This window comes from Neomonachus schauinslandi, chromosome 16, assembly GCF_002201575.2.
Source record: "Neomonachus schauinslandi chromosome 16, ASM220157v2, whole genome shotgun sequence".
Lineage (NCBI taxonomy): Eukaryota > Metazoa > Chordata > Mammalia > Carnivora > Phocidae > Neomonachus > Neomonachus schauinslandi.
This window is the reverse complement of record NC_058418.1, coordinates 357212-371403: the sequence shown is the minus strand read 5'-3', so window position 1 is coordinate 371403 and position 14192 is coordinate 357212. Positions and strand designations below refer to the sequence as shown.

General features: G+C 48.1%; 1 protein-coding gene across 9 annotated transcripts in view; it reads left to right on the top strand.

Annotated features, from left to right (window-relative positions):
* LOC110581909 (zinc finger protein 135) overlaps nucleotides 1-9592 on the top strand; it is a 110187-nt gene extending 100595 nt beyond the window's left edge. For 2 of the 9 annotated variants that reach the window (XM_044911406.1, XM_044911403.1), the window contains one exon: nucleotides 8717-9592. In XM_044911406.1, the coding sequence (XP_044767341.1) occupies nucleotides 8717-9155 (439 nt within the window). In that variant the 3' untranslated portion in view covers nucleotides 9156-9592. Of the gene's footprint in view, nucleotides 1-1639; nucleotides 1660-2797; nucleotides 3281-6390; nucleotides 6492-7647; nucleotides 7796-8253 lie in introns of all 9 variants that reach the window. The other 7 variants (XM_044911399.1, XM_021691832.1, XM_044911405.1 and 4 more) reach the window with 7 other exon arrangements.
* The last annotated feature ends 4600 nt before the right edge of the window (nucleotides 9593-14192 follow it).

The following is a 14192-nucleotide window of genomic DNA, read 5'->3' as shown; positions in this document are numbered from 1 at the left end:
CGAATCGGGGGCACGAAGATGGATTAGGAATACGGGAGAATCGCTGCCTCGGGGAAGCGACCGCGCTCTCCCCCGCCCCGCACTTGCCCAAAGAAAACTTGCAGATCAGCAAGGTGGGTGTGGAAGTACCGGCTGCGCCCACGCCGTCCCAGGGCGCGTCCGCCGTCGCGGGGGGTCGGGGGAGGGAACGAGAGCGGAAGAGGCCACAGCTCAGGGCCCAGCAATTAGCCAAGGGGCCGCCGTCTGGTCAGGGCCTGGGCCGGACCCAGAGCCCCAACATGGCGGCACCGGAAGCGTGCGTCGCGGAGGTTCCTGGGAGTTGTAGTGCGTCTGTGTCGGGCGCGTGACGCACTTCTTGGCCCGGCCGGAAGTGGCGGCCTACGCTCTTCGGGACTGGGGGATCCGGGCTTGGCTGTGGGGACCTCGGCGGTGTCGCCCCATTTCCCGGGGGGGAGGGGGACGGAGGCTTGCTTCAGTTTCCCGAACGCGAGCGGAAACGTGTGCTTGTGGCTGCGGTCTCCGCCCGAGACGCTTCCCCGGCAACGCCGCGCTTCTGGAAGCCCAGCCGCCGAGCACCGCTTAGAAAAATGCATGGCGGCCGATTTAATCTGCAGGTGCTCGGATGATGGGCACGGAGGAGAAAAAACCTGGCGGGACTTAGGCGGGCAGCGGCTGTTCTTCGTGTCTTTACGACTTGGGTTGTTTTTGTGTTTTGTTTTGTTTTTAATAACACAGCTGCAGTGACTCCACACCAGTAATTTCCTGCTCCGCTTTTTTGCTTCACGTGGCAGGAGCTTTCCTGCGTTGTAATCATCACACTAAAAACAATTTTATTTTTAATGCTTACATATGAATCCCTGACAATTTTCTTTTTCTTTTCTTTTTTTTTTTTTTTAAAGATTTTATTTATTTATTTGACAGAGAGAGGTAGAGGCACAGCGAGAGAGGGAACACAAGCAGGGGGAGTAGGAACGAGAGAAGCAGGCTTCCCACCGAGCAGGGAGCCCGATGCGGGGCTCGATCCCAGGACCCTGAGATCATGACCGGAGCTGAAGGCAGTCGCTTAACCAACTGAGCCACCCAGGCGCCCCCCCTGACAATTTTCTTGACCCATGTTTTAACACTGCCTGTTTTCCAGTTTTGCTCCATCATATGCCATTCATTGCTCAGCAAAGTGTCGTGGAAAAAAGACTACCCAAATGAGGATAGGCAGAGGCTATCTCCTGGGAGCCCACTGCAGCAAGGGAGGCAGGGACTGGGAAGAGTTACAGCGAAAAAAAAGGAACGTTCTCACTGGGGGTTACTGACTTGCGGGGTGAAAAAGAGAAACTGGCAGTCGTTAAACAAGTTCTGATGGTCTGGGCTTGTTGCCACAGGTTTCAGTGTCAGAGGTCTACTGTCATATGTGGTCTGGCCTTTGTCTCCGAATACTCATTCCCTTGGTGTGTTTACATCTGTGTCCTCTTTGGAGAGCTCCCTGACCACGAGTAGATTAATCTGGTGAAAGTCCCCCGGTATTTCCCTGGGCATTCGTTGCTCAGGCTTTGAGTTCATGCTGTAAATTCCCTTCCAGGTAGAACTGTGCTAATCATGTATATTCAAAACAGCAAGGTTGAGAGGGTCCATTTGTTCTTGACAGACATCAGCCCTACCATTTCTGTTTATAAATCAACATCTAATTGGAAGTAAACTATAATCCGTGGTTACATTTTTTTCTGTTTACTGTTTTTCAAGCTTTTAAGTCATTTAGTCAATTAGCATTTCTTCTTGGAGTTGTAAAGAGCTTTCTCATGTCCTGTTGGTTTGTGTGTCCTCCTTAGCATTTTGGGGCCATTCTAGGGTTGTGTTCCGCAGATGCTCTTCTGACACAGAGCCGCTGACTTTCGCAGTCATCTTCTTGGCCCCCATGGAGGCAGGATCAGGTTCTATTCCCTGTGTGTGGCTGCAGACCTATACAGCATCATAGGTCTCTTCTTGATCCTCCTTGCCTCTTCTTTTCTTCCCCTGTGTTTTGAAATATAATTTATAAAGTTCACCTGTTGAGAGTGTACAGTTCAGTGGTTTTTATTATATTTACAAGGTTGTGTAGCCATCACTGCAATCTAATTTCAGAACATTTTCATCACCCTCCAAAAAAACTTCATTAGCCAGCACCCCCCAAATGCCTCAATGCTCTATCTCCTGGAACCACTGATCTACTTTGTGTCTATATTGGTCTCTTTTGGACATTTCATGTAAATGGAATCGTACCATAAAAAACCTTTGGTGTTTGACTTCTTGCACTCAGCACAGTATTGTCAGGGTTTAGTCGTACTGTAGCATGGGTCAGTACTTCATTCCTTTTTACTGCCAAATAATATTCCATTGTGTGGGTAGACCACATTTAATTTATCCACCCTTCATTTGATGGACATTTTGAGTTGTTTCTCTTTTTGGCTCTTATGCATAATGCTGCTGTGAACATTCCTGTACAAGTGTTGGTGTTGACATTTGTTTTCGTTTATCTGGGATGCATACCTAGAAGAATTCCTGGGTCATAATATAAGTCTATGTTTAAGTTTTTGAGGAGCTGTCAGACTGTTTTGCAAAATGGTGCAGCATTCTGTATTCCCACCAACAGCAGTTTCTCCACATCATCACCAATAGTTGTTACCGTCTGTCTTTGGTAATAGTCATCGTAGTGAGTATGAGGTAGTATCTCACAGTGATTTTGATTTACATTTCTCTGGTGGCAAATAATGTTGACCGTCTTCATGTGCTTGTTGGCCATCTGTCTGGCTGTGCTTTTGACTGACAGAGTATCCTGCAGCTCAGCTGGACCCTCAATTGGATCCTCTTCCTGCTGGGAATCCCCTGATGAAGATCAAAGTCGTTGAAGTCCTCACACTGAACCAAGAGATAGCTCGTCCCCGAAACGCCCAGATCCGGGCCCTCTATGCTGAAGATGAGGGCCTGAGCCCAGATGTGCTCGGGGAGCCCACTCAACAGCTAGGCAAGCATCTGGCTGACCCTGAAGCCGCGCACCAGAGGTTCCGGGGCTTTTGCTTTGAGGAAGTGGCGGGTCCCCGAGAGGCCCTGGCCCGGCTCCGGGAGCTGTGCCGCCAGTGGCTGCGGCCCGAGGCGCACTCCAAGGAGCAGATGCTGGAGCTGCTGGTGCTGGAGCAGTTCCTGGGTGCACTTCCCAGGAAGCTCCGGATGTGGGTGGAGTCGCAGCACCCAGAGGACTGTCAGGAGGCAGTGTCCCTGGTGGAGGATGTAACCTGGATATCTGAGGAGGAAAGTAAGTGCAATGGACGGGTGGTGAGAGACACTCCTGTTGGGGGCATCTTGGAGGATGGGGGAAGGAAGAATTAAGGCTTCCTGGGAGAGGTTGGGGAAGGGTCATGCTCTCTCCATTTAGGCCAAGGGCATCTGCCTCCTGAACATGTTCCTGAGTCAGAACTTTAGATACTTCCTTGCTGAAGTACCTACCATTGTCTCTAGGTCAAGGGATCTGAGAATGGTCTTATCCCTGGACCTATCTCTGGAAATGGAAAGTTTCAGGCCACACCTCACAGCTACTGAAACCTTTGGGTAGGGTCTGGGACTACACTTTAACCAGCCCTCCCCAGGCTTCTGAGAGAAGCTTACATTTAAATCCTTCGTTTTCACCCTTTTGGGATCCCTGCTGCACTACAACTAATAGAAAACATGATTTTAGTCACTTAGGCATATTCCCAGAATGCATTCTTTTTTTTTTTTTAAGATTTTATTTTTTCAGGTAATTTCTACACCCAACATGGGGTTCAAACTTACAACCCCAAGATCAAGAGTCACATGCTCTACCAATTGAGCCAGCCAGGCGCCCCTCCCAGAGTGCCTTCTGATGTCTTGCACTTGGTGGGGGATGTGGGTAAAGTGGTGACCAAAACAGTCAAGACTTAGACTCATGAGCTCAACAAACCTTAGGTCCAGCAGGAATGATGGGAATTTGACAAACAAATATGCATGTGACAATAGTGGAGTTGAGAAGAGCTCAAGGGTGCTGGCGGGGCTCCTGGAGGCAAGTTGCTGTAGCCAACACTTGGTGTGGAGTGGAACTCAGAAGTGGGCAGGAAGGGGGCGCCTGGGTGGCTCAGTCAGTTAAGTGGCTGACTCTTGATTTCGGCTCAGATCATGAGATTGAGCCCCAAGGCAGGCTCCATGCTCAGCCGAGAGTCTGCTTCTCTCCCTCTCCAGCTCCCCTCTACCCCTCCCCCAATTATGCACATGCATGTTCTCTCTCTTGCAAATACATAAATCTTAAAAAAAAGAAGAAGAAGAAGTGGGCAGGAAGGATGTGCCAAGCAGGGGAGCATCACCTGTGAAGGCCCAAAATGGGAGCAATAACAGTATACTCCAAAATCAGAGAGAAATTGGGTAGGTCTCTAGTAGAAGGGAGCAGGGGCAGGGCTGGCAGGGCCCTTGAAGAGATTTTCATGTTGTTCTAAAGCAATGAGAAGTGTTATTCTAAAGCAGTGGGAACCGATCCATGAGCCCTCCCTAGAGGTATGTGACATACTCTGATTGAGCTTTAAAGATTTACCAGGGTGCAGCTTGCTCTGGATGGTGGACGGAGAACAGGGTCAAAACGAGAAGCAGATTGGCCACCCAGAGTTGTCACCATGCCCTCCTCGAGGTGTGGCTAGGGCAGGAGTGACAGTGGTGGGGAGCTGAGATGGGAGCATATGTGTAGGGTGCATTTGGGGGTGAGATTGCATGAAACTTGATTTCTGTCAGGCTGAGTTCCATGGAACACGGACACTGCTTCCTTGCTTACCCGAATATGTAACCTCACACAGTGAAAGTGACTTTTCAGATGCCATTGATTAAATTGAGGATCTCGAGATGGGGAGATTATCCTGGATTATTTGGGTGGGCCCAAATGTAATCACAAGGGTACCTACAAAGAGGCAGTCATGAACATTAGAGGTGGAGAAGACACGTGACCCCGAAGCAGGGTGTCACAAGGAAGGGCCAGGAGCCAAGTATTTTAGGTGTCCTCCAGATACTGGAAAAGGTGAGGAATATATTTTCCCCCAGAGCCTCCAAAAGGGAGGTAGCCCTGCCAACACCTTGATTTTAGCCCAGTGAGGCTGGTGTCAGACTTCTAATCTCTGTAATCATAAGAAATCAAATTTGCATTATTTTTAGCCACTATTGTGGCAAGTTGTTACAGCAATAGGAAACTGATAGAGATGCCAAGGAGACAGTTGTAGAGCTCATGAGATGAAAGCCAGTCGGTCTTACATTTTACACCTTGGGGGTGGGTGGGAAATCAGTTAATATCACAGAGGACGGTGGGAAGAGGCTTTCCAGAGAACTCTGAGAATCCTGCATTTGTGATCAGCAAGTTAGTTGGGACTCTTGGTTGTGATTGCCAAGGGAGGAGAATCTACTCAAAAAGTCCCAGGGCGATCTACAAGCTTTAGGCATGGCTGGACCCAGGAGCTCCTGTAGTGTTCTCAGGACTCATCTTCTCTCCTCTCTCATAGTTCTACTGGCATCTGTCAGCTTCACTCACAGGCAAGCTGTCTCCATGTGGGGGCTCCCTGCACAGAGTGCTCTTTCCTAAGTGTTCCAACAAAAGCCTCTTTGGCTCTGATTGTCTAGCTGTGGGCCCTGTATTCATGCGTGATCTAATCATTGTGGCCAGAAGAAAGCAGCAGCCTGGTGGGCCAGCCTGGGTCACGTCATGTGTTCCCCTTGATAGTGGGTGTGGAGTCATCATTATAGAAGCCCATGGACCAGTTGGGGACAGATGAAGAGTCAGGCATGAAGGAGCTGTGATTGAAAGGGGGCCGTAAGGCCAGGTAGAACTGTTTTCTGAGGTGGAGGAAACTTGATAAAATTCTCATCAAGATGGGCGTGTGTTACAAGAATAGGTCCAGTCCTGGGAATCAGAGGAAGACCCAATCTCCATGGAAAAGGGAAAGAGAAAGAGTGTGGAGTACTTGGAGGCCAGAAATGGGGTCTTTGCTTCTGAGGACACATGTGAGGCCAGCTGCTGAGGCGAATGGGGAGATGAGGCAGCTGCCTCGGAAGAGGGACTGGGTCCAGAACAGTTCTTGGAGAGGGAGGGAGTGAGATCGGGGTCTCAGCAGTGGGGACACCAGTGCCCTATAGTCACATGGGGTGATGCACCCTGAGCTATCCAAGTGTGGGGATTTGGGCCATGGGCTGTGAAGAGGAGCCAGAGTGGGGGCCTGAGCTGGTGAGGAAAAGGGTGGGCACAGAAGCCCTCACAGCAGCAACAGCAGGATACGATGTGTGTGCTGGCCCCATGGGTCCCAGAGAGAAACATGGCTGTCATTGCCCTGTCCTGGATGTAGCACCACACCTGGCTGACTCTGTGCTCATGTCTCCTGCCAGCATTACCCGCCCAGGACCCCACCTGCTCTCTCCAGACCACAGCTCCTCAGGAAGAGGAGGAGGAGCACACGGCTACCTGGCCAGCGAAGGCACCACCTGAGGTGAGTGGGGAGTGCCACCCCTTCCTTCTCTGGTCACAGCATCCCCTGTGAGGTGACCTCCCCCATACCCCATCTTCCACCAGCCAGGCCTTTCAGAGTTTCTGAGTGTGAAGGGCTGGACTGCCTTGCTGCCACCACGGAGACCAAGAAAGGGCACAGTGACTGGAAGTCAAGAAATTTGGAAGCAAAAGGAAGGGGCCAAGTGTTTATAGACACTTGGGAGCCCCAGGCAGGGGCATGCAGACCATGTCTGGATCTGGGTGAGAACAAGAGAGCCCTTGTCCTTCAGAAATGCATATTTAGGTGTTTATGATAGAAAAAATGTCTGGGATTTGCTTCAGAAATAGCCCAGAGCCAGGGCACAGATGAAACAGCAGTACCCCTGTCTTGCTAACTATGGAGGTCAGAGAGTGCGACCGAATGATGCCGTGCGTGGCATTCTCAGGATTCTCTCTGCTGCAAGTGGCTCGCAACTGGCTCAAGCATAAGGTGAATTTATTGGCTCTCACATAATCAGTGGTCTGAGGTAGGCTTTAGGCAAGGCTGTATTCAGAGGCTTCCAGGTGATGAGAGAGAGGAACGCCTGTCTAGTCCTGGTCTAATGGTTCTGCTTTCTCTCCTTCCTTCTGAAGCAGGCTCTGCCCCTCATGGGCAAAAGGCCTCCCAGATCCAGGCAGAGTGCCATTGGGAGCCCTCTTCATGCCAGAGTTCTGGCCAGCTGCCCAGAAAGGACTGATCTCAGTGCAGCCTCTGGCCACCCCACCCCAAAGCAGCCCCAGTCCACAAAGGCAGGGGCTGGTTCTCCCACGTGTGGAGGGACTATTCCCAGGAGAACGGGGTGTGCCTAGGAGGGGGGCTTGTCTCGGCGGCAGTCTTCTGTGGGAAGTTGCAGGGAAAGGGTGAGCTGCATACAGGGTTGGGTAGAGTGGAGGCAGTCTGCTTATGGCACTTGTAGCTCCTAGTGAAGCAAGGACCTGCCTCCAGCCTGGGCCCCGGCCTCTGATTTTGTGAGAATGGACTCTCTGGGCCTCTTACGGCCCAAGTCAGTGTTTCTAAACAAACCCCAGAGCAGGAGCGTCCTCAGCACAGCGGACTCTGTTGGGAGGCCCCAGTCGTCCTTCCTTCTGTCCCTGTCAATGACCCTCCTGCTGAGCAGGCACAGATTGTGGCATTACAGGAACCAGTGACCTTCCTGGATGTGGCTGTGGACTTCAGCAAGGAAGAGTGGGGGCTGCTGGACCCGACGCAGAGGACCGAGTACCACGATGTGATGTTGGAAACCTTTGGACACCTGGTCTCTGTGGGTAAGGCTGTGCCCATGCTGGCCATTCCATCCTTGTGGTTCTGGGAGCACCAGAGGCCCTGAGTTGGGGCTCTTGCCTTCTCTGGGCCTAGTGTGAGAACTGGGCATGCCCTCGAATGTTCCTTGCACAGTCCATGCCTTCAGCTGGCCCTGTGGACCTAGAGGGGTGGGCATTGTGTGGACGGCAGCAGCCTCAGGTCCAGTGAAGGACTGACTTGCTGCCCACCTTGAAGGCATAAGAGGAGTTGGAGAGCCAGGAGAGTGCTCCCAGTTCTAGCTCCATCCCCGATTGCCAAGCTCATGTTCCTCTCTGTTGCTTCACTGCTTTTCGTACTTCCCCCAGGTAGTATGACTGTACTTGGAAAAAAAAAAACAACTTTTGAATACTTGGTTATGTCATACTGTCAGCCCATTTAGCAGTTTCTCTCTACTATATCCACACCTTTTGGGTACTTTCAGGGTGGGAGACTACACTGGAAAGTAAAGAGTTAACTCCAAAGTCTGAAATTCCTGAGAAAGAACCAGCCCACGACCTGAAAATGGAAGAATTCTCAAGGGATGACACCTGGTCCCCTACGTCAAGAGACGTCTCACAGGGTGAGGCCCAGGAAGTCTTGGACACAGCACTGAAGCAGGTGGGGCCAACTCAGGAAGAAACCCTCCCTCAGAAAAGCTCCCCATCCCGGGGAAACACTAGCCTTGTCAAAAGCCATATCTCACTCCAGAAAACTCTCCCTAGAAAACGCTTGCGCAAGCGTGGCTCGCAGGTTAAGAAGGTGACGCGCAGTCCATGTGTAAAAGTTCATCAGAAGGGCCACAAAGGGGAAAAAGCCAGAGAAAATAGTGGTTGTGGGAGAGCCTTCAGCCGGAGCGCTCAGCAGATCACATTCACAAGAATCCACAAAGGGAGCCAAGTTTGCAGATGCAGCGAATGTGGCAAAACTTTCCGAAACCCAAGATACTTCTCTGTACATAAAAAAATCCACACAGGAGAGAAGCCGTATGTGTGTCAGGACTGTGGGAAGGCGTTCGTTCAGAGCTCTTCCCTCACACAGCATCAGAGAGTCCACACAGGAGAGAGGCCATTTGAGTGTCATGAGTGTGGCCGGACCTTCAATGACCGCTCGGCCATCTCCCAGCACCTGCGGACTCACACCGGAGCCAAGCCCTACCAGTGCCAGGACTGCGGGAAAGCCTTCCGCCAGAGCTCCCATCTCATCAGGCACCAGAGGACGCACACTGGGGAGCGCCCCTACACGTGCAACAAATGCGGAAAGGCCTTCACCCAGAGCTCACACCTCATTGGGCATCAGAAGACACACAGTGGGGTGAAATGCAAGAAGAAACAGCCTACCTCATAGCCCTCCAGCTGAGCCAGTTGAAGAGACAATGCCTTTTCAGCCTGATCCTGCAACGTAACACGAACAGACCTGGTTGGCATTCAGAACTGAATGTGAAAAGCAGCATTGAGTGATGATGTTCTCAAGACCAAAGGACAACCAGGGAGACCACCCTGCACATGAGTAAATAAGCAAATTGGTGGGGAGTCGTTGCTAATGAATATAGGTTGGAAAAACATTTAATTTTTCACTCACTTGATTTGCTATTATAATTTGCTCATTTGGTCATTAAAAATGATACTAGTGAAACCTGAAAATGCTTATAATGTAAGTTTGAAAAGCCAGGTACCAAAAATTCTGTGCACTGATATTATATTTGTGGTAAAGTATTTATGCATATGGACAAGGACTAAAAGAGAACAAGGATAAATAAACTATTTCTGTGATAGAATCTGTGTTTTTACCACCTATTAAATATCTTTTCATTAATAATTTGATATTTAAGCAGCATTAAAACAAAACAGATTGTCAGACCAGTTCTAGAAGACTCCATGCAAGGCTGCAGACCCTCCGGCCCAAGATTCCAAATGAGTTAGGATTAGTGGCTCTTTCTGATCCTTAGAACATCATCAACATGCGGGGAATGTTAGGTTCAGGGAATGGGAATCTTGAACAACCATTGGAGACCTAGGGGGAAGGAAACCCCAGGCCAGCGTGGGCAATTCCCGGGAATGTTCATTCGATTCACATTTCCACTTTTCCTACAGGACTCCTTCAAGGGAAGGAACTACCCTGGCTGGATACTCATCACCAAGTTAAGCAGCAGGAAACTGGCAGCGTTAGGGCATGTGTTTGATGCCCGCATTTCATTTTTTTATGTGAAAGGACAGATTAAAATCATTTCTCCCGTCACACAGCCTGTAACCTGCAGCCCATCCCACCCCTTGCTCCACAACTTCACCTCTGCTCTCTTTGAGTTGTGCATAATATTTCAAAACGTGTTCTAATTGAACTTATACTCATCAGATATTGGGTGAATGCTGCTGAGCACGCCTCTTAAGAGCCCTTGGGCTCATGCTGACAAGGGTAAGGCACAGTCATGCCTTCTGGAGTGAGAGAGTCTCACTCCTTTCTCTACAGAAATGAAGAGCCCCTGGAGACAGGCTAGAGAAGCCAGGAGGCCAGGTGCCTGGAGAATGTTGATGGCACACCAGCTGTCCTATTGCCTGAATCGTGCATCAGGCATAGGGCGCAGGGCTGCTATATCACATTTAAACATCTTCACGTGCTAACTTTTTTTTAATTCTTAAAAAAATTTTTTTTTAAAGATTTTATTTATTCATTTGAAACAGAGAGATACAGAGAGAGAGCGAGAGCATGAGCAGGGGAGAGGCAGAGGGCAAGGGAGAAGCAGGCTCCCCGCCGAGTCAGGAGCCAGACGTGGGGCTCGATCCCGGGACCCCGGGATCATGACCCGAGCCGAAGGCAGATGCTTAACCATCTGAGCCACCCAGGCACCCCCACGTGCTAACTTCTTTGAGAGATTAAACATATAGGGGCTGAAGAACTTACCAGTGCTGCCCTCCCACTACACAGTTGGGAGATCTTTCCAGGGGAGACAGAGCAGTTTTGAATGGAGAACATCAGCAGTTCCTTTTCCAAGTCCTGATGATGTAGGGATGTCTATTCACCTTGGGAGTGACCTCACAATGATGCCCAGTGCCCACTAGTGAAGGCCGCAGCCATGTCCTCAAACGAGGTCAATTCATCCTGAAACGTCATACACTGATTTGTTGCCAGAAGATGGTCACTGAAGGAGGTGAGCTGACTGCTTTCACATCTGTGGTGGTTTCAAATATGGCCACAAATGCTTTGCCTTTCCTCCATTCCTAGAATCTGGCTGGGCTTGTGACTGCTTCCATCCATAGGGTTGGCAGAAGTCAAGCTGTGTAACTTCCATGAGATGAGGTCATTAAGGATGCTGGGGTTTTCTGTTTCCTCAGGGAAATGGAAGTGGTGTTATCAGCTGAAACTGTGACAAGGCTACATGATGTTGGGTGGTGAATGAGGAGAGGAGAAATCATCCCCTAAGGGGGTGAACAGATGAGGGTGAGCTTGCCTAGCAGCTCATCCAGGGCCCCTGAGGTTTGGGGTCATTTACTGAAAGTGACCAAATTTGAAATCCAGTTGACTGCTTTAGAAGGCCAGAGAAATTCATCTCTGAAGTGAAGAGTTCCCACTTCCCTTAAAGTAGGTTGAGATGATGCAGGATTTGAATATATGAAGCTGGTGGTTTCCCATCTTTTCCCACCCACACATAATTCATATCAGCAGCACCCACCATTACATTCACGAGTTTGCCATCAGGGCTCAGTGTCTTTGAATCTGGGGGATCATGGGAGGCACAGTGACGGCCCCACAGATGTCCACTGCTGGTCCCCAGAACCTGTGAAAATGGTGCTTCACATGGCCAGAGGGACTTTGCAGTTGTGATCAATTATGTTAGGATTTTGAAACAGGGAGATCATCCTGGATTATCCCCATGAGCCCAGTGTCATCACAAAGGTCATTATAAGAGGGAGACAGAAGGGTATGAGTAAGAGAGGAAGATATGATGACAAAAGCAGGGATTGGAGTGATGCAGGGCCATAAGCCAAGGAATGTGAGTGGCTTCTAAAGGCTGGTAAAGGCAAGGAAATGGACTCATTTTCTAGAGCCTTCAGAATGAACACAGTCCTGGAGACACCTTGATTTCAGCCCAGTGATAGACTTCTAACCTCCAGGATGGTAAAATAACAAATCTGTATTGTTCAAGCCACTAACTTTGTGGTAATTCGTTTCTGCATTGATAGCAAACTAAAGCATGGGTTATACATGATTTGCAAGTTTCTACCGGTGGGTGCTGATCTGTGCCATAAGGGATGGTGTATCTCAATGGGAAGCACTGGATCTGCTGGAGGGTATGGGGGCAGACACTGTGCCTGGGGTTGGCAACCTAAAGGGAACTAGTGGTTTGATTCTAGTGGAATGAATTTCAGTTCTCACAGAAATGTGGAGATTGGTTAGGTAGGAAAAGTCTAACAGTCTGGATAAGGAGGATGCTCAGACTTTTTTTGTGAGCTTGAGACAAGGACTGTTGTCTGCTAGAAAAGGATGCAAATGTAACATCTGGGGGAGAGGCAGCTGCACTTGTAGAAATGGATGAGGTAGAATTATGAGTCATCTGAAGGCTGGAGAAAATGGCCCAGTTCACAAGCTGAGACCTGGCTTTCCTCAGAGCCTCGGATCACAGAACACAGAAACAACCCCCCTTATTACTCTTCAAAGCTGGCATTTAATGACAGCCAACAATCTGGACAACCATCAGAGCCCCTGCTTCATTTCAGTATCTTAGTGCGCACAATAACCTTCCCAGGCCGGCAGTATTCTTCCTGATTTGTGGGTGAACAGAAGGAAACTCAGCAAGTTGTGCAAAGGGACAGAAGTAGAAGTGGCAGAGCTGGGAGATGTACATGCTTTGGGTCACTTGCTCAACAAGCAGTCCTTGAATGCCTGGAGAAAACAATTCAAAGGCCACATGAGAATCATCCACCCGCTCATAGGGGCTTCAATTATACTTAGAAAAATATGGCCAATGGAAGATCATAAAAGAAGGGCACCTGGGTAGCCCAGTTGGTTAAGCATCTGCCTTCGGCTCAGGTCATGGGATCATGCCCTGTGTCAGGGTCCCTGCTCAGTGGGGAGTCTGCTTTTCCCTCTGCCTCCCCCTCACCCCCGCTTGTGCTCTCTCGCTCCCTCTCTCAAATAAATAAAATTAAAAAAAAAAAAAAAAGAGGTTTGAAGAGACCAAAGACATTTCGGTGTGAGCAAGGTACTGTAAAAAAAGAAATTATAATTTAAAACCTATATGCAACTAAAAAATGGCACTTAAAACAAAAATCAATTTGAGATACAAGGAGAACTTGATTAGAGCAAAGAAAAGAAAAAGCAATTGTGGAGAAGGAATTTAATATGTTGCCTTTGGAATCAGACATATCTAGTATATGAAATAAACAATGAAAAATTGAATAAAAATTAATAAGTTCAATTTAATAAGTGTGTGTAGGATTTTTGTACCCTATGGTTTCAAGAATATATGTGTGCTTAATCACAAAAAACTTTAATATTAAAGTATAAATTTTTATAGGTGACATTATCTGATCATAAATTAACAGAAGTATGAGTAAATAATAAAGTATAGGTAAATAATAAAAAGATTATAAAATTATCTTAATTTCCTGAGCATTAAGAAATAACTTCCAAACTAATCCTTGAACCAAAGAGAAAATAAAATCAGATTATAAACTACCTTAAAAAAGAGAACATGGAGTTCCTGGGTGGCTTAGTTCATTGGGCATCTGACTCTTGATTTCAGCTCAGGTCATGATCTCAGGGTTGTGGGATCAAGCCCTGCATCAGGCTCTGCGATCAGTAGAGGGTATGCTTGAGATTTCTCTCTTCCTCTCTGCTCCTCCCCCGGCGCTCGTGCATGCATGTGCGTACTCTCTCTCTCTCAAATAAGTAATCTTTTTTTTTTAAATAATAAAAATGAGAACACAACAAAATAAGTGGTGCACAGCTAAGCTGTATAACAGGAAAAATTATGGCCTTGGCTGTATTATTAAAGTAGAATTATCAAAAAGAATATTTTACTTTAAGGAATTGGAAAAACAGTAATAATAAACCAAAAATGAAACAGAAATTTATCAAGTTAATTGAGATTAAAGCCAAAGTTAATGAAATGGAGAATGAAGAGAAAGGAAAGGTTAAGATAATAGATAAACCCCTCACAAGCCTGATTCAGAAAACAAAAATATTATAAATGAGAAAAAAGATAACCTCAGGTACAGAAAAGATGAATTATAAGACCTTACACAGAACTATATGGACACTTTCCTAATATAAATAAACAAAAGTGACCCAAGAAGCAGCAGAAAACTCAAATAGAATAATTATCATGGAAGTGACATGGACACAAAGCCCAGGAGACTTTATAGCTGACTTTAAATCTAACATTAA